At 42.1% G+C, this 20,415-nt stretch overlaps 2 protein-coding genes across 7 annotated transcripts in view; one reads left to right on the plus strand and one right to left on the minus strand.

The window, feature by feature from the left end:
• On the minus strand, window positions 1–12,203 carry CCT5 (chaperonin containing TCP1 subunit 5). Its single transcript, XM_054018087.1, has 11 exons — window positions 12,014–12,203; window positions 9,750–9,810; window positions 9,478–9,642; window positions 8,826–9,024; window positions 6,274–6,466; window positions 5,904–6,053; window positions 5,448–5,567; window positions 4,786–4,971; window positions 4,055–4,192; window positions 2,984–3,164; window positions 1–651 (listed from the first exon to the last, which is right to left on the minus strand). The coding sequence occupies exons 1-11, from the start codon at window positions 12,116–12,118 to the stop codon at window positions 524–526; spliced, it is 1,626 nt and encodes a 541-aa protein (XP_053874062.1). The 5' UTR covers window positions 12,119–12,203; the 3' UTR covers window positions 1–523.
• The window catches only part of ATPSCKMT (ATP synthase c subunit lysine N-methyltransferase), a 20,798-nt gene continuing 12,524 nt past the window's right edge, over window positions 12,142–20,415 (plus strand). For 2 of the 6 annotated variants that reach the window (XM_054018092.1, XM_054018091.1), the window contains exon 1: window positions 12,571–12,880. Coding sequence is in view for 2 of the 6 variants with exons in the window: in XM_054018088.1 (XP_053874063.1) it covers window positions 12,232–12,443 (212 nt within the window). In the remaining 4 variants the exon portion in view is untranslated. Of the gene's footprint in view, window positions 12,480–12,569; window positions 12,881–17,990; window positions 18,092–20,415 lie in introns of those variants that run through there. The other 4 variants (XM_054018089.1, XM_054018088.1, XM_054018093.1 and 1 more) reach the window with 4 other exon arrangements.

Consider the following 20,415-nt stretch of genomic DNA (forward strand, 5'->3'; position numbering starts at 1 on the left):
GACAGTGTAAAATCAAATTTATTATCATGTGAACAAAGAATACTGCATTATTCATGTGCATATTTAATTCCATACAAGACTCCATTTTTAAAGTTTATGTAAATTGACACAGAATTTCCAGTCTGCTGCACTGAAGAGCTAGAGAATCCAGACCACTGGACATTCAATGGTAAGAGATTCAGCCTACAGGCAACAGGAGGAGTCTGCTGCAGGGACAATAGATGAAGGGCCATAAATAATTTGAACAACAGAACATCTGAGCTATCTTTCTTGACACATATCAATATAAAAGGATGTGAATATTTGCTAGGAAACACGTAAGAACATACAATGATGCCTCAAACAACTCGAAGCCACAACTGCTAAATGGTACTTTATTGTCTTCAACAACTAGCAGTTACAGTATCTAAAAGCAAAAAGAAAAGTTGTCAAGAAATAAATAGCTGAAGATGAACTGTTGAGATCCCACTGATTTTTCTTAGTGCAGTGGCTCCATTACATTTTATTCCTTGTTTTTCAGCCTTCATTCTTCAGATTCTCCTGGCCTACGAATATCATCAATCTTTAGAATCATTCTAACCATCTGAGTAGCCAGAGCAATCTGTTGCTTTTTACCAATTAAGGTTTCTATGACATGTTGTTTCTTCATATCTGTCAAAAGAGGGGAAATAATTAGACATCCCCCAAAAGTCAAAACCCACCAAATTAAAGACACATTAAAAGAGCCCGCAGAGAGCAAATCACATTTCAGATTTAAAATTAAACTACCGTACAATCACGCCCTTCTACCAAAATTCAGAATTTTATTCTACATGCATATTATTCCCTTTCAGCTGTTTAGAGATCACAGTGAGGTATAGTGAAGAAAAACATGCAGGTACGAGCAGCTGACTTATTTCTCTGACACTGTACACTTTGTTTGGCCAGTCAAGTGCTCATGCTACAGCGGAGACATTTCTTGAAAAAAGAAAACTTCAGGTTTACATCTCAGTCTCAAAAATTGCTTTGAGCTGAAAGTTCCCAACTTGGAGCACAGTATTTTTATTTTTTTTTAAACTTCTCTATATTCACTAGGGCAACGCATTACATTAATCATGATAATAAGGCACAGCAGGAAAACAATGACGGGAACGTTATACTTACAAAAGTAAAGACAGTTCCAAGTCCTCATCTGAACTCATTCTACTTATGCCCAAACATTTTGCTCATGTGGTATAAAATTAAGGTTTTTATTCCAAATTCTTCAAATATGAAGAAGTACTAAGTGATTAATTGATGTTTCAAGAGCTTGAATTCAGAAATTCATGTTGTAATAGACAATGGTTGGTAGATAAGCGTTTTTCAAAATAAAGTCAATCACCCAGAAAATCCAAATAATCAATCCCAGTTAGGAGCTCATTTAGAAAAATCTGTCAATAGGCACCCAAATTTGGAGGACATAAACATACATTTGGACACTCACCTGTTTGTTGCAGCCTTGATTTTTTACATGTTGTGGGTGACCACACATACAAGTGAGTTTAACAAGCATTACAAATAATTATTTGGGGTTAAATTAAAACAAAACAAAAATGCTCAGCAGAGCAATAAAGAACTTACGGTCTCCTGAAGGCATCTGATTCAAAACATTTTTACTTTTTATTGTTTACATGTCATAAAATACTCTTAAATTTCTTGGATTAAAGTAAGTAATTTACTATGTGATCCCCTACAATGTATTTTGATTAGTGCTTTCAACCTTGACGGTCAAAAGGTGACTGCTGATATTTTTAAAAATCTCATCAAGCTACACATTTATTTACAAAGTGAGTAACTTTTAGACCTTTCACAGTGATCTTAAATAAGAGGATCCAGATTCTCTTTTCTAACATTCCGCCCCCTGAATATTCCCATCTCTTTCCCCTCTAGCATGATTTTTAACTTCATAGAAAAGAATAAATGCAGCTTCCATGTGCCAGTGATAGACTACCATAAGGCACACGGACAACAGTCCTTTATGTAGAAGCTTAAGTACTTTCATCACAAGGAAGTCAACCAGGCATAAAGAAAATTACACAGTATATTTTGTATGGATAAACGTGCCAATATCATATTATGAAAAACTTCCCACTGTGCCTTAAACTCACTTGTACAAGTTACTACTTTCTTCTCTGAAAAACATGTCTTAAGTAGGAAAACAGCATGGGTGAAACAATGTTGTAGTGCAGATGCAGTCGCATAGGTAGTGGCAACGGAGGCGTGGCGGAGCTAGGATGGTACATACATACCAGTTTCAGGCGGGTTTGTACTCAGAATAGCTCGATTGTGTCTCCACTGCAGCTGCCTAAGCTACACTGCTATTTATGCTACTGCTAGCTCTCATCAAGCTGCCACAAGCACATGTACGCGAGCAGGGGAATCCCATCCCTAGCTCATAGCACAGACCTAGCCTTGGTATTAATATAAAATAGGTAATATTGGACTGATATTTTTTTCACAACATCATTTAAAAAAAGTTTTAAACTATAATACTGTTCTGACAAAAAAATCATTACTTTTATAATGTTCTGTACCAAAACAATTCTGGGATCCAGTGTTCAGATTATAAAAATTCTTAACTCTGTTCTAGTAACCAGAACTGGACATTTGATGGGATAAATAACACTATTTTCTTAGAGAGAGGACAACAATTTCTACACAAGTGTTTTAAGAGAAAAGAATGAAGAAAAAGTTAGAACCATAGTTTACTATTAGATACAACAGGTGTTTTTAACTCATTACAAAAATTACCAGAAAATTTAGGAGCCACATTAGTCCAATAAGTAGTTGCAAACAAGAACTTCATTATACATAGTAACCTAACAAAGTTAAATTTTTCATAGGACATTTTCTGAAGTCTCTGTAGTACTCACGGTAAGTCTATTACAGCTTTTTACATTTGTTGAGAAATGCCTTCCATTTAGCTCCTCTCCACAATATTCACAGCGTATTAAGGATTTCTTACCATTTGTTCCTTTGCGCAAACAATCGATCCCAAGAGCAGGATTGTTTTCTTTCACTTGTCTAGCTCGCACTTCAGTCATAGTCTGTATGGGATTCATTCCACTGTTTTCAGAAAGCGCCATGGGAATGACTTCTAGGGCATCAGCAAAAGCCCTCATAGCATACTGTTCCAAAGAGGGGCACTAGGAGAGTACAGGCTTATATTAGACGGTTGGCAAAACTAAGTTACCACATTGAAACAGTGAAAGAATTTATCCATATACTATAGTATATAAGTATACAAGTGTTCCTTAAAAACATCCTACCCAACAGGATGTTTATATGTGGTGCCCACATACTTATATGCATAATACATCCTACATCAGTCTTAAGAACAAACGGCTTGTTTACATGGCAAGCCATTTCACTGTGTGACTCTACAATGCATCAGCTGGCCGCTCAGTAACTTACTGCATTGTAGCAGGGTCCATGTGATGAAAGTCCTGGCATGAATGGCGGGAGCGACTGAAATCTTATCATATTGAAATGAGGGTCTAGGGGTAGGGGATGGAGTCATGTGCCACTGAATGCCCCATCTACAACCATAGTCTCCATTCCAGGAGCTGTACATTTTGACCTGGCTAAGGTTACAACCTTTTAAAACCAAACCTTAAGATCTGTACTTGAATTCAGACATGATTGATAAATTTAAGTTGTCCTATTTCATCTGTCAAAAGACAATATCAGTATTGCAAAAGGAACATCACTGATAACAGTATATCAGTCTGGAAAGACAGCTAGCAGCCCAATAGAAAATTTCACGCTATCATTTAATCAGTAACCACAAAGTAGTTTATTAAAGCACAACAGCTTTTTTTTTATTTTATTTTTTAAAAGCACAACAGCTTTTCTTCTACTTTGCTTTTTTATGGTGAAGCAGTTACTTTGTGAAAAACAAACTACATGATGCTGTGCATAAGTGAAAGCATGAAATTCCTTAACAGACACTTGTTTTTCAGTTACAGATACTAAAGGTTGATGTTTTCCTTGAGCAGGAGAATGATGAAAAAGGTTTTTTTTTTTTTTTTTTTACCTTATCTGCTGTTTCACTAACTGCCAAAGCACAAGAGATCTCAGCAGCACCTCCTCCATACACAATGCGGTTATCACGAACCAGGTTCCGGATTACACACAACGCATCATGAAGAGACCGTTTTGCTTCTTCGATAATCTTGAATTTTAGAATATAACAAGTTATGTTACAGTATGTAAAGTTAGGAGAGTCCCGAAAATCTTACTTCGTCAAGGTTTCCTAATACAGAATCAGAAACTCCACATAGCCAAGTAACATCTGAATAGAAATCTATTGTTGTAATGACCTAGATTTTTTTAATTCACTGTTTTCATGAAACTTTACATTTGGAAATAATCAGCTTTTCAATACTTAGAAATTACACATGCACAGTTTAAAAGATTTTCAACCCTTCACTTGGATGACCAAATCGCTTTTCAAGCCTGGGGTATTTCCAAGAGAAAAACAAGAGTTTTTACACTAAAATATTTATGCATGATAACAAAGGATCATCAGTTTTACACAATGTGAATCTAGTGGTACTTTGCACAGCGAGTTGCCACTCTTAACAAGCAATCACTGTTGACTGTCCCAGTCAAGTGGACTACTGACTTGTTCACTCCCTCTAGCCACACTTCAGATAAGACAGTACAACATTGAGGCTTCTTTTGGATGCACCTGCTGATTTTGCAAGCTGATAGAAATTAGCAGAAGACATGTTCAAACTCTCATTTACATATTGAGCATCTCACCATCTTATTTCCTCCTCTAATGAAGATGGTAACAGCTCTGGAATTCTGACACTGCTCAATAACAAGCATTTTATCCTTTGTTGTTCCAAATGAGATCTCCCTGACAATGCCAGCAAAGCCTAGTTTCTCAGACGTGAGTTCGCAGAAACGAGGAACGATGCGCCCTCCGGTTGCAATGGCAATCAACTACAAGTAAGAAAACAAAGTCATTTTGAAAAGAATTTTTTCTCAAGGGTTTTTTTTAAATGTGGGACATAGGTGGAAGAAGGCCAGCTTATGGACTAGACTCTGAAATGGATGCTTCCCCTCCTTCAGAGTATTTCAGGGAATGAGTTGCTTCTGTGGAGCAAGGAATGAAATTTTAAACATGGAGTCTTAGGTCACCTATTACCCATCACACTTTTTAAGCTCAATTTTAACTTCCATCCATTAGTTATTATTTGTACTGGGACAGTGTCTAGAGGATTAAATTGTGGATCATGGCCCCATTGACAGTGGGCCCTTCTCACAAGTGCTATTTTACACTCAGTGATTTAGACTCATGTATATTAGTTGTGCTGCTCTCCTCCTGAAAGCCAGAGCTTCTGCAGTGATCATGTGTTAAATCCTTTGTCAGCCAGTCAAGGCAGATGCAAAATGAAGTCGGAAATAAGTTTACTTACTTCTATTTCAGGTCCACCAACCCAACGAACAGCAGGCAGCTCATTCTGAAGCAGTAAGTGATTTGCCTCGTCATCAAAACCCCACTGGCAAATAGCTAGGTTTGCACCAGTGTCTTTAATCTGAAAGCAATTCCAATATATGTTGCTAAATTAAAAGCAATACAATGGATTTAATTTGAACTCACAAGTACCAAAATACAGTGGATACAAAGGATGACCTGTAAAGACACTAACCATGGAACTGAATTTCAAACTGCAATCTGTTAATTAATTAATTACAGCTATTTTATTGTTGTTAGTTTGTAATTCAGTTGTAATTTTTTAAAAGTATAAGTATGCAAGCAGGTCTGCTTCTTATGAGACTACTAGTCAAATCATACATGAAAAGCAAAATATTTCACTCTTGTATACACCGGGGAAAAGTCATCAGGGATAAATACGTTTATAAACTCTAACCTGTTTCACCATCTCTTCAAATTTCTCCTTTTCATACTTCTGCAGCGCCTTGTAATCTTCCACGGATGTTACATCAAGCTTGTGCTTGGTTTTAGGCTTAGGTGGCTCAAATGGACAAGTGAGAATTGCAATTTTAGCATCTTTAACTTCCTACATGTTAAAATAAAGATTAAGATTAATTATTTTGACCTCAATAATATCTGCACTCTCCCCACTCCCCCACCCCATACTAATAAAGCTATTTTTTCTACAAGCTAGGAAAGAGAAATTTCTATATTAGAGTACATGAGAGGTGTTCAGATACAGCAGTTAGAGGGGCAAAGAAAAGTTCCTTGATGGTTTAAATAACTACCAAAAAAGACTGACTCACTTTAGGCATCTGTGGATGGCTGAAATCTTTATCCACAATCACTCCTTTAACCAACTGGGTATCTTCCAGTCTCCCTCCCACTTTGCCTTGTACTTTGATTAGCTCAAAATCAACATCTTTGCGTTCCATATCAGCCACTGTCAGTACAGCATTTACAGCAATTTCTGCCATTTGTCTGTTGCAACGATTAATTCTAAATTTAAGCAAAATGTAATGAAGTTAGTTAAGATTGTTCAAAACGTCCCCCCTCCCCAAGAGAACTATTGTCCTAATAGAGAACAAATGTTATTTGAGCTTTGAATGTTTATTCATTGTAGGAAGATGAGAGAACAGAAGAGAAGAGGAGAAAAAGGTAGTTAAACTACAAAACAGGAGATAAAGAATTGAATTTGTCTGCCTGTGAAGTGGAGATGGACATCTCTTCTTGAATATCTTACCAAGAGGCAGATTTGGGCTCTCACACTTAACTGATTACAAGTGAGTTATAACCAATAAGGGACCTATAAGGTGCATGCCAAACAACATGCAAGGTACATCTGGGAAAGGACCTCTTTTAATGTAATTACATATACTTGATATATTGGAGCATGGTACAGACAACTGGTGCTGGACCATATGTAGATTTCTCGCTGCACAGAACAAGTTAAACTCTAGATTAAATTCTTTAAGATTAAAGCAAAATGGTTTGATATATCCACTTTAATATAGCCAAAGACAGGGGAAGGGGAAAGTTGTCTCCAGCTCCGACACTAACTTGAACAGTATACTGAGAGACCTGAAATGTTCGTTAATGTAAGACAAGCAGCAAATGTCACAGACTTAACTGCCCTACATTAAGAACAAACAAAATAGTGTTGATCAGATTTACAGTTAAGTCAAGCATCACTAGCAGCTTTTCCTTTGTTCCAATAGCGACAGGAAGGAACAACAGGATTATTTTTGTTTTTAAAAAAACCAACAACGAGGAGTCCTTGTGGCACCTTAGAGACTAACAAATTTATTTGGGCATAAGCTTTCGTGGGCTAGAACCCATTTCATCAGATGCACGAAGTGAAAAATACAGGAGGAGGTATAAATACATGAAAGGATGGGGGTTGCTTTACCAAGTGTGAGGTCAGTCTAACCAGACGAATCAATTAACAGCAGGATACCAAAGGAGGAAAAATAACTTTTGTTTTAAAGTGTCTGGCAGCCCAGCACAAAAAGATAACTCACACCTGAGAAGGGAACTGAGAACAGTCAATGGTCAATTGATTTGTTGAATACTTGTTTATGCATCATGCTGGGTTACCCTACACTGTGTTTCTTAACTAGTGGGTCATGAACATCAATCAAGGGGCCACGAACATTTATTAACAGTCTAAAGCAAAGGACATACAGCTCTACCTCGAAATAACGCGACCCGATATAACACGAATTCGGATATACCGCGGGAAAGCAGTGCTCTGGGCGGGCGGGGCTGTGCACTCCGGTGGATCAAAGCAAGTTCGATATAATGCGGTTTCACCTATAACGCAGTAAGATTTTTTGGCTCCCAAGGACAGCGTTATATCGAGGTAGAGGTGTATCTCTCTCCTCTCCCCATAACCTTTCAAGGTTAAATATTATTTGTCGGCCTCTCAATATACACACAAATTATATAGGCTTATTATCATCATCACTGATATAAATTAAATGAAAGGAGGTAGTGAAAACCTTTGACTTCAAAGAAGGGGCTGCAAACCTGAAAAGATTGTGAGACTCTCACCTAAAATGCATGCACCACTTTGGGCTGATCCGCATTTGTCAGCAGAAAACCATATTATGCCATCAAATCACTATCCCGGCAAATTAAAGAGCCACATTTCATTAATTAACCCATGATGAGTATCAAATTAACTATCTAAATACCATTTTACTATAGCCAAAAATATAATCTGCTCTGTCACTACTCTTAATAGAAGTAAAGGTAGCAGATAAGGCTATAATAATATTAGCTATTTGTCACATGTGAAATCCATCTAGTGTCATCTTTTCTTTAAGCAAACTATCACCTTTTAAAAGTGAGGGGAAACAACCACACAGAAATATATAAAGGGAAGTTAGGAAGCATGGAAGTGGAAAAGGGAATTAGACAGATAGCATAGAGGAATTTCTGTTGCAGCTGCTTGTCACATCTCATCAAATGTGTAAAGAGAATGGCTTACTAATGTCTCCTCCTAAACCTGCCACATCAGGGAGTTACAGTAGAGAAATTAACTGATAATAAAAAGTATCGGGGGTAGCCGTGTTAGTCTGTATTCACAAAAACAACAAAGGAGGCCGGTGGCACCTTAAAGACTAACAGATTTATTTGGGCATAAGCTTTCGTGGGTAAAAAGCTTATGCCCAAATAAAAATAAAAAGTGACGTTTAACTTTAAGGAAAAATTTCATTGAGGAATGTAACGAATTTTATATTCCAGCTAAAAAAGCCAAACAACTGTCAATGATTTTTCCCAAAAATGAAACTTCCCAATTTTTTTTTCCCAAATATGAAACTTCATTAGTTAGGTTTTCCCAGTATAAACTTACACTTTAGAACCTAGAGTTGTCTTTGCAGTCTGGATGAGAGGTTCACTGTTCTGTGGATCGACTGGAAAACTGTCGCTGATTTTGTCTAGATTCTCAATGGCAATGCGCGCAGCCTGCTCATAACCATCTGCTATTCTCATAGGGTGAATACCGCGATCTAACAACTGCTCAGCCTGTTCCAGTAATGCACCAGCCAGAACTACAAAACAAAAAAACCAAGAATTTACTTTCCTCCATCAATTTACTAAGTTATTTTAATCTTGCAATTCGTTGTTAGAGCACAGAAAGTGTGTGTAACAGACTTGCCCTTGCAGGCTTACACTATGCCAGACACAAGTTTCTAAAATTCATCAACAGCTGTTGACCAATCTTAGTGAGGAAACTACTCAATTATTGCTTTTTCTTAAGGAGTGAAGATGGAATTGGAAGAAAACTATTTAAGATATGTGAAAAAATAATACATGGATGCATTTAATACAAGGGATGGAGTGTCAATACTGCCTGCAAATTAAGCCTACCCTTTTAAAAACAAAAACAAACAGCCCCTTAATGCTAGCTACTCTACTAGGTTTGTTTGAGATGCTAATTGTTTATTTAAATAACTCTTTAAATAACCTGATTTCAAAGGTGATAGGTTTGAAAAGTCTCTTACCAACAACCCCTGTAGTTCCATCCCCAATCTCATCATCCTGCGATTTAGACAACTCTACCATAAGTTTAGCTATCTGATGATCCACATCCATCATACTCAGAATGGTGGCCCCATCATTCGTGACTGTCACCTCACCATCCTTGTCCACCATCATTTTATCAAGACCTAAAACAAGTGTTCAAAAAGTATACAAGTTATAAATAATCAAAGAAACCTTACCAAAACAAACAAACAAACAAAAAAAGTGTTTAAACGTACATTCTCATACTTACCATTGGGCCCCAGTGATGTTCTCAGTGTATTTGCCACAGCCTTTGCTGCCATTATATGAGACTATGAAACAAAAATGCAAACATAAATTCAATCATTATGACATCCTTAAAAATACAATGCTTTGTTAGTAATGCTATGCAAATAAATAGTGAAAAAGAAAGTCCTTTGATTCTAGTTGTTTGCAGGTAAACTTATGTGTCAGAGAAAATTAGGTGTCAGTATTTTCAGGGCCTCGCTTAGCCAGTAGCAATTCCCATCTCCAATGTTTTCCATCGGTGCAAATATGAATAAAACTTGCACTGGCAATAAAAAAAGGCATAGTAGCCCCCCCCTCCTTTTTAAAACAGCATTAAGTGGGGGTGAGATACAAAACAACTGCTACAGATGATTTTGCTCTATTTCAAGCAGAAGTTAAACTAAGTGAAAATTTATATTATAATTATACCTAGATCAGGCAAATTGTGTGTGTTGATATATAACTGATATACCCAAACTTTTCCTTCTGCCCTCCCGCTAGCAGATGCATTAAAGGCATCTGACTAGTGGGCTGGACCTTTGCCTGTGAACTCTAACTCTCTCATACAAAAGTGATGATCTGGGAAGGACTTTCACCAGATAAAGGATTGTGAACATTCAGTCATTCTTTAAAAATCCGTTGGCCTTTCAATAGACCATTGCATTGCTAGTATAGTCAAACTGCTCAGATTATCCACTAGGATACAACAAGAGCACCCCACCTCTGCAGGCGCAAAACACCAAAAATCCTGGGTTTTTAAAATTATACTTTTCGTCTCCTTCAGCGATGTAACAGGTGAATGATTGAAATGTATCACATTTATTATCTGTGTTACCAAAGTGCTTAGGAGTCCTAATAATGGACCAGGACCCCATTGAGCTATATACTGTACAAACATGGAACAAAAAAATATGGTCCCTCTCAATCATTTATAACCTAAGGACTGGTCTACACTGAAAACTTCACCGGGGGGGGGGGGGGGGGGGGGAGGAAATCGATCCAAGATACGCAACTTCAGCTACACTGAAGTCGAAGTATCTTGGATCGAATTACCTGGGGTCCAGACAGCGCGGGATCGATGGCCGTAGCTCCCCCGTCGACTGCGCTACCGCCGCTCGCTCTGGTGGAGTTCCGGAGTCGACGGTGAGCACGTTCGGGGATCGATATATCGTGTCTTAACGAGATGCGATATATCGATCCTGGATAAATCGATTGCTACCCGCTGATATGGCGGGTAGTGAAGACATACCCTTAGGGTAGGTCTACACTTACCTCCGGACCCGGAGGTAAGATATCGATCTTCTGGGATCGATCCCGGAAGTGCTCGCCGTCGACGCCGGTACTCCAGCTCGGTGAGAGGAGTGCGCGGCATCGACGGGGGAGCCTGCCTGCCGCATCTGGACCTGCAGTAAGTTCGAACTAAGGTACTTCGAATTCAGCTATGTTATTAACGTAGCTGAATTTGTGTACCTTAGTTCGAAGTGGGGGGTTAGTGTGGACCAGGCCTTAGAGAGGTAGGAGAAAAACCAAGAGAAGGATGCCAAGGGAGAACAACGTTTCAAGAGGAGGAGTGTGGTTAACTGTATCAAAAGCAGCTGGCAAGTCAAAGAAAATGAGGATAACATCCAGGTTGTGAGCTCTGAGATCATTAGAGACTTTGAGTGGTTTCAGTTGAGTGCAAGGCAGAGAAACGCGGACTGGAGGAAACGGGCTGTAAACAATGTGCTCAATGCGGTTATAGGATGGGACCAGAACCGGGACGGGGGGTTAGGACAGGAGAGACTAGCGCACGTTTGCACTGGGGGAGAAGAGCCTGGTTCAGTGTGTGTGAGATTCAAGGGGAAGCTGCAGCTTAACATTAGTTTAGTGACTGAGCGACCACAGGGCCCGGCCCTGGCGCTTAACAAGGCGCCCGGCGGATCCAGCCGCCCCGCTCCACCCGCACGAGGCGGCAGCTCTGGGCGGCCTAACGCGCGTCATCAAAGCCTTCGCTCGGGCCGCGGCCGGGCGGCCCCGATGGGGGCGGGGCTACGAGCTCCGCGCACCGGTCACGGCTTTGCCCGCACCGGCCCGAAGCCCGGGGGGAGGGGGGAGAGACACACAAAGGTCCGGCGGCTCCAGACCCGACAGGGGGAAGGGGACCAGCGACCAACCACGGGGGGGCTCTGATCCCGGAGTGGGGGAGGGGCAAGCACATGGATCCGGGGCTAGGAACCGGCGGATCCCCGGTGGCGCATGCGCAAATACCTTGAGCGCCTCCAACCCCATGAGGCGGCTCTTGCGATCCTGGTCCTTGAGGATCAGGAAGGGCCGCCCGTACTCATCGAACGCGAGAGTCCCCATCGCCGACATGGTCCTGCCGCACCAGAGCCGCTCTGACACCAACCGATGGAGCACGAGCCGCGGCCGCTGCCCACCACGCCCAACGCAACGTAACGTGACGGGCGGGCGATTCTGCGCCGCGCATGCGCAGCGGGTTACTACCGGAAGGATTTCTTAGCTGGGACCAATGTGGCGCCCCCACTGAGCCCTTCTGGAAGCGTCTGACGGAAAGAAGGGCGCAAGTCAGAGTGGGAGAGACCACTAAGCGGAACTCCGACACACATCATATTCTCAGGGTCCACGGCACTACAGTGAGAGCAAAAAAAGACGGCGCAAATGCGCGCTGCGAGGCAGGGTACGTTACTCTATAGGGCTATACAGCCTGCCACAAGTGAGCCCTCCCCCCGCGTTTCAGGTGGTATCGTCCACTCCGCTGCGCCTGCGTCGGTCGGAGTTCCCGCCTGCTCCTCTGAGTCTCGCGATATCGGCCCCTCGGTGAGCGTAGACGGTCCCTCCATGCGCGACCGGGTCCGTGCCACCCCCCCCCTCCAGGGGGCAGGGCCTGTCTGCTCCGGCTTGGCTAGTGGTGGAGCTGCCCCAGCGCGTTGGACAGGGACCCGCCCGCCAGCCCCTGAAGCGACGCGCTGGGAGAAGCCGGCTCCGGCTGCTGGTTTTTTCCTTTATTACGTCTATTGAAGTCCTAAGAGTGGAAGTTGCTGCCAGAGAGGTGCAGGAGTGGAAGGGACCTTGGTAGATCATCCAGTCCTGTCCCCTGCACTGAGGCAGGATCAGGTATTCTCTAGAGAGTGACCCTGACACGTGCTTGTCTAACCTGCTCTTAAAATCCTCCCGTGACAGATTCCATAACCTCCCTAGGCAATTTGTGGCAGTGCTTAACCACCCTGACAGGAAGTTCTTTTTCTTCTGATGTGTAGCATATACCTTTGCTGCAGTTTTAGCCAATTACTTGTCCTGGCCTTGTGGTGCAGCCCCTGAGCCAGCACCCCGGCTGGAGCACTGGAGCAGGGCGAAGCTGCTGGTGCGGCGCGCGGGCCGCAGTTTACCCACCCCTGAATTAGAGAATTGGTCTGAAATTAACAAAATAAACTTAAATAAAGACAAGTGCAAAGTACTACACTAGGAAGAAAAAGTCAAATTAACAACTACAAAATGGAGAATAACTAACTAGGTGGTAGTAGTGTTGAAAAGGATCTGGAAGTTATAGTGTATCACAAATTGAATGAGTCAGCAGTGCGATGCAGTTGCCAAAAGCTAATATTCTGGAGCATATTAACAGGCGTGTCATATATCAAACATTAGAAGATAATTATTTTACTCTGCTTGGCACTGGTGAGGCCTGAGCTGGAGTCCTTTGTCCAATTCTGGGTGCCACTCTTTAGGACAGATGTGGATAAATTGGATAGAGTACAGAGAAGAGCAACAAAAATAAAAGGTTCTAAAAACCTGACCTCTGAGGAAAGATTTTAAAAAACTGGGGTTGTTTAGTCTTGAGAAAAGAAGACTGAGGGCGGACCTGGTATAACAGTCATCCAATTTCAGGCATGTATAAAGAGGATGGTGCTCAATTCTGCATGTCCACTGAAAGGACAAAAAGTTATGGGCTTAACATGCAGCAAGAGAGATTCAGGGTAGATGTTTAGGAAAAGCTTTATAACTATATGGGTAGTTAGGCTTTGGAATAAGCTTCAAAGCGTGGTTGTGGAATTCCCCTTTAGTGGAGGTTTTGAAGGAGTGGTGGGACAAACACCTCTCAGGGATGTTCTAGGTTTACTACCTAAGTGCAGGGGGCTGGGATGAATGATCTCTCAAGGTCCCTTTCAGCCCCTACATTTCTATGAATCTATGTTTCAGTGCAAATCAACCTTTCTTTGGGAACATATAAAAGTACAAATGTAAAACAAGATTAAAATTGATTATTTAAAGTCTGAAAACCTAAAAGTCACTTTTTAAAATTATAGTGGCCTGTATACTTTACTTCAGGTGAAGTAAAGAAAGTTGCAAGTAGCTAGTTAATAGTAGCTGATAGCCAGTCTTCTATGTCGTTGCAGTGGTAACGGAGTCTTCCATCTCTTATAACCAGTACTCATAGACTCAGATTTTAAGGCCAGAATGAACTATTGGCATTATTTCCAACTTTGTGTCATCTGCAGATTTTATTAGGGCACACTCACTTTTTGTGCCAAGGTCATTAATGAAAAGGTTAAATAAGATTTGTCCCATGACTGATCCCTGAGGAACTCCTCTGGTAACCTCTCTCCAGCCTTACAGTTCCCCTTTTAATATGATCCGTTGTAGTCTTCCCTTTAACCAGTTCCTTACCCACCTTTCAGTTCTCATATTAATCTCCATCTTCTCCAGTTTAATAATTTTCCATGTGGAACCATATCAAATGCTTTACTAAAATCCAGGTAGATTAGATCTACTGCATTTCCTTTGTTTAAAAAATCAGTTATCTTTTTAAAGAAAGAATTCAGGTTGGTCTGGCATAATCTACCATTTTGTAAAAACATGTTTGACTTAAAGTAATTCCAAACCTCGTACACATTCAGATCCTTGAGTTCTTCCGTCCAGCCCACTTCCCTAACTACTTCCCTCTATCTCAGAAGTCTATTTCCTTCCCTACTTAGGTGGAGTCCATCCCATGAGAACACCCATCGGCCAGTGAATGTTCAGACATCTAAAACCCCTCCTTATAGCACCGTTGCCAGAGCCATCTGTTGATCATCATAATTAGGGCCCTACCAATTTCATGGCCATGAAAAACGTGTTACGGACTGTGAAAAAAGTCTTACCCCGTGAAATCTGATCTCCCCAAAATCCTTCCCCAGACCCTCCTCCACAGACAGCACAGAAGTGAGGGTGGTACACGGCTCCTATCGGGGTTCGGGACACCTGGGTTTGGGGCTTCCGCCCACCCCCGTGCGGTTCTTGCCAGGGCTCGGGGTACTGCCTGGAGCCCCTGTGTTAGTCCGCCACTGGCTGTGACTAGCAGCTAGGAGCCCTGGGCTGGGGTGCTCCCAGCAGCATTGCGGAGATGGGACCCACTTCCAACTCTGGAGCCTCCTCCAGCTGCAGGAAACTGCAGCTGCTGCCTTCAGAGCCCATCTCTGAAGGCAGCACAGAAGTGACGGTGTCAATCCTGTGACCATCCCACAACAGCTTTGGGACCCTCCCCATGATCCCCCTTCTGGGAGGGGACCCCCGCAGTTACAACAAGGTGAAATTTCAGATGTAAACATCTGAAATGATGAAATTGACCAATTTTAAAACCCTCTGGCCATGAAATTGACCAAAATGGTCATGGATTTGGTAGGGCCCTAATCATAATTGTCTTGCCTTCTCTCTTCTCCTCTAGGGACAGGTAGTATCCTACTGAAGATCACTTGCGCCTCCATATCTTTAATATATGCTTTGTTAGGTATAGGTAGGGTTCTAAACTTGGACAAAGCCAGCTCATTTGTATTTGTGGGATTACGTCATACTTTTGTTTGTGATAGGATTTTGAATTGGTTGGGGTTTTAGTATTGAGATCTATAGCTTTAAATAACTGTCTTTGCATATTTTTTAAAACCTTGAATCCTGCAAAATGATTATCCGCACATAATTTCTCTCTAAAAATACACTAGAACCTCCGAGTTACGGGAATGGAGGTTGTTCATAACTCTGAAATTTTCGTAACTCTGAACAAAACATTATGGTAGGTCTTTCAAAAGTTTCCAACTGAACATTGACTTAATACAGCTTTGAAACTTTACTATGCTTTTTTTTTTTGGTTAGTAGTTTAATACAATACTGTACTGTATTTACTCTTTTCTTTTTAAGTTTTGTCTCTGCTACTGCCTGATGTTGTGCTCCCTGTTCCAAATGAGGTGTGTGGTTGAGTGGTCAGTTCGTAACTCTGGTGTTGGTTACTCTGAGGTTCTACTGTAGTTTTAAATTATAGAATCATAGAAATGTAGGGCTAGAAGGGACCTTGAGAGGTCATTAAGTCCAGCTACCTACACTGAGGCAGGACCAAGTAAACCTAGACCAGAGGTTCTCAAACTGTGGTTCATGAGCTCGATTCAAGTGGTCTGTGGACAGTTCCTTCTAAGGTGCGCACCTGGGCAGCTGCACACAAGAGAATGAAGGGCCACCCACCTAATTAGTGGCATGGCGCAGGCATGGCTCCACTAATTAGGTGCCTGGACCCTGGAGAAAGATGCATATTTAAGCTGAGTTGGTGGCCTTGGGAGGAATAGGGGTAGGTGGGAGGGGACAGTAAGGTGAGAAGAGGGATGGGGGGAATTTGGGATGTGCAGGGCTGTGGCGGCCAGAGAAAGAGGTGACTTTCCCCAGCTCCAGGGCTGTGGCTGCCAGGGAGAGATGGCTCTCCTTCCCAGCCTCAGCTCTGTGGCTGTTGTAGGTGAGTGACCCGCCCCCTTCCCAGCCCCAGCTCGGGGGCTGCCGTGGCAGGGGAGAGAGGGCATATCCATTGCATTAGAAAGGTAAGACTACTGATATTAAAAGATGAGTTGTGTGCTTTTATTTGTAGAACAAAAAACATTAATTATTATAGAGGTTTTTTTATATAGTGCGTTTATCCAAAGCGCTTTACCATAATTAGCTAACAATACAAACAACATTTGGAAAGCTCATTAAGTGGTCTGCCAAGATCCTCGGCAATTTTCAAGTGGACTGCGAAAAAAAAGTTTGAGAACCACTGACCTAGACTGTCCCTCATGGGTGTTTGTCTCCCCTCTTCTTAAAAACCTCCACTAATGGGAATTCCATAACATTCCTTAAAAGCCTATTCCAGAACTTAACTACCCTTATAGTTAAAAAGTTTTTCCTAATACACCTCTACCCCGATATAACACGAATTCGGATATAACGCGGTAAAGCAGCGCTACGGGGGGGCAGGGCTGCGCACTCTGGCGGATCAAAGCAAGTTTGATATAACACGGTTTCACCTATAACGTGGTAAGATTTTTTGGCTCCCGAGGACAGCGTTGTATCGGGGTAGAGGTGTATCTAACCTAAATCTGTCGTCTTGCAGATTAAGCCCATTTCCTCTTGTCTGATCCTTGGTGGACTTTGAGAAAAATTGATCACCATCCTCTTTATGATAGCCTTTAACATATTTGATGACTGTTATCAGATTCTCCACCCCCCCGTCGTCTTTTCTTAAGACTTTACATGCCTGTTTTTTTAACCATTCCTTATAGGTCAGGTTTTTGAAACCTTTTATTATTTTTGTTTCTCTCCTTTGGACTCTCTCCAATTTATCCACATGTATTCTAAAGTGTGGTGCCCAGAACTGGATAGAATACTTCAGATGAGGCCTCGCCAGTGCTGAATACAGTGTGACAATTACTTCCCAGGTCTTAAATTAAAATTAAATTAATGGAGATATCCTATCTCCTAGAACTGAAAGGTCATCGAGTCCAGCCCCCTGCCTTCACTAGCAGGACCAAGTACTGATTTTGCCCCAGATCCCTAAGTGGCTCCCTCAAGGATTGAACTCAGAACCCTGGGTTTAGCAGGCCAATGCTCAAACCACTGAGCTATCCCTCCCCTAAAATACTCCTCTTAATACACTCCAAAATATTAGCCTTTTTTGCATTTGCATCACATTGTTGACTCTTATTTGTTATCCACTATAAATCTCAGATTCTTTTCAGCAGTACTTCTGTCTAGCTAGTTATTCCTCATTTTGTATCTGTGCATTGATAACTCAGTATTATTTTTCAGTCAGTTGCACACCTACTTCATAATTTCATCTAGACTGTATTTCTTCAGTTTGCTCATGAGAGTCTCATGAGACTGCCTAAAGCTTTTCTAAAATCAAGATACATCATACCTACTGTTCTTCTCCCCCCCCCCCCCCCCAATCCACTAGGCCAGTAACCCAGTCAAAGAAAGAAATTAGGCTGGCTTGGCCCAGTTGAAGAAAATTGTTGATGCCCGTGACCCAACAGAGCTGAGGATGAAGGGTTTGAGGTGTGTGGGGGGCTCTGGGCTGGGGCAGAGAGTTGGGGTGTGGGAGGGGATCTGGGCTGGGGGTGCAGGCTCTGGGATGGAGCTGGTGATGAGGGGTTTGGTATGCAGGGAGGGGCTCTGGGTTTGGGGGGGCTGGGCTGGGGCAGTCGATTGAGGCATGTGATTACCTCGTGGAGCTCCCAGTCAGCAGCGCAGCAGAGGTGTTAAAGCAGGTTTCCTGCCTGTCCTGGCACTGCGGACCGTGCTGTGCCCCCGAAGCAGCCAGCAGCAGGTCTGGCTGGTAGGCGGAGGAGCGTGACTCTGGCCCACAGGTGCTGCGCCGCCGCTTCCCCCCCACCCCCCAACTCCCATTGGCTGGTTCCTGGCCTGTGGGAGTGCGGAGCCAGTGCTCGGGGCGGGGGCAGTGTGCGGAGCCCCGTGACCCTCCTGCTAGGAGCCAGACATGCTGCTGGCTGCTTCCAGGGCGCAGCACGATGTCAGAACTGGTAGGCACTAGCCTGGCTTAGCTGGGCAGCACCACCAACGGGACTTTTAACGGCCTGGTTGGTGGTGCTGACCAGAGCCGCCGTGACCCAGTGCCTTACCTTCCGTGACCCAGTACTGGGTCACGACCCGCAGTTTGAAAACCACTGTTCTAGGTGCTTACAAATGGATTGTCTAGCAATTTGTTCCTGTATCTTTCCAGGTATCAAAGTTAGGCTGCCCCGTCAGTCAATCATTAAGTTCTCTTCTTTCCCCCCCTTTTTAAAGATAGGTACTAAATTTGCCCCTTCTGCAATCCTCAGGTATCTCTCATTGCATTGCCAGAAGACTGTTGAGCAGGTCATCATGAGAAATATTTTTACAGTCAAGTTTATAAAACATATTTGTAGTAACACTGCTTTTCACTTCTGTAGGGTCTTCCATCTGAGGATCTCAAAGTACTTTACATTAATTTCCATTGAAGTCATTGTGGATAGTTCTCTGAAAACATCCACTCAATGTGCAGCTGCAGTCAAAAAAGCTAACAGAATGTTGGGAATCATTAAGAAAGGGATAGATAATAAGACAGAAAATATGATATTGCTTCTATATAAATCCATTGTATGCCCACATCCTGAATACTGTGTGCAGATATGGTCGCCCCATCTTGAAAAAGATATATTGGAATTGGAAAAGGTTCAGAAAAGGGCAACAGAAATTATTAGAGGTATGGAACGACTTCCATATGAGGAGAGATTAAGAAGACTGGGACTTTTCAGCTTGGAAAAGAGACGACTAAGGGGAGATATGATAGAGGTCTGTAAAATCATGACTGGTGTGGAGAAAGTAAATAAGGAAGTGCTATTTACTCCTTCTCATAACACAAGAACTAGGGGTCACCAAATGAAATTAATAGGCAGCAATTTAAAACAAACAAAAGGAAGTATTTCTTCACACAACTCACAGTCAACTTGTGGAATTCGTTGTCAGAGAATGTTATGAAGGCCAAGACTTTAACAGGGTTCAAAAAAGAACTAGATACATTCATGGAGAATAGGTCCATCAATGGCTATTAGCCAGGATGGGCAGGGATGGTGTCCTTAGCCTGTGTTTGCCAGAAGCTGGGAATGAGCGACAGGGAATGGATCACTTGATGATTACCTGTTCTTTTCAGTCCCTCTGGGGTACCTGGCACTGGCCACTGTTGGAAGACAGGATACTGGGCTAGATGGACCTTTGGTCTGACCCAGTATGACTGTTCTTATTTTAAGTCAACAATAGCTGTTAATTGTTCATCACTTTTGAAAATTAGGACAGTTATTTAGGTGCCTGAAAATAGAGCTTAGGCACTTTGGGAACTCATTTTTAAAAGTCTTGGCCACTGATTCTGTGAAGGACTCGAATTTCTATCATGCCATAGCTCTTTTGGCACAAAGCAGCTTGCTCTCAACACCATGTGGTACTGGATCATGAGTGGTAAATGTCACACTTTTATGGACAATGCCTTATGATATGGGGGGCTCTCCTGTGTATGTAAGTTTAGCAACATTGTATGAACTGTTTTGATGTTCTCAAAGAAATTGGTCAAGATGGAAGCACACCAGTGGGACAATGTGGGGAAGCCTGTACTTTCACTGACTTTGCTATATTATATAGCAAAATATAAGACAGGGTTGTCAGGTCAACACCTTTCATGAGCACTATATTTATGTCACACAAAAAATACAATATTCAGATTCCCTCTAAGATTTTAAAGGCATATTGTTTCTGGAGTGTTAATATGCTATTACAATGAGTTGAAAGAAAAATAATCAGGCTTAAACAGTTGTACAGAAATAATGTATCTGTGTTCCTTAAGGACC

This window comes from Malaclemys terrapin, chromosome 2 (assembly GCF_027887155.1).
Source record: "Malaclemys terrapin pileata isolate rMalTer1 chromosome 2, rMalTer1.hap1, whole genome shotgun sequence".
Lineage (NCBI taxonomy): Eukaryota > Metazoa > Chordata > Testudines > Emydidae > Malaclemys > Malaclemys terrapin.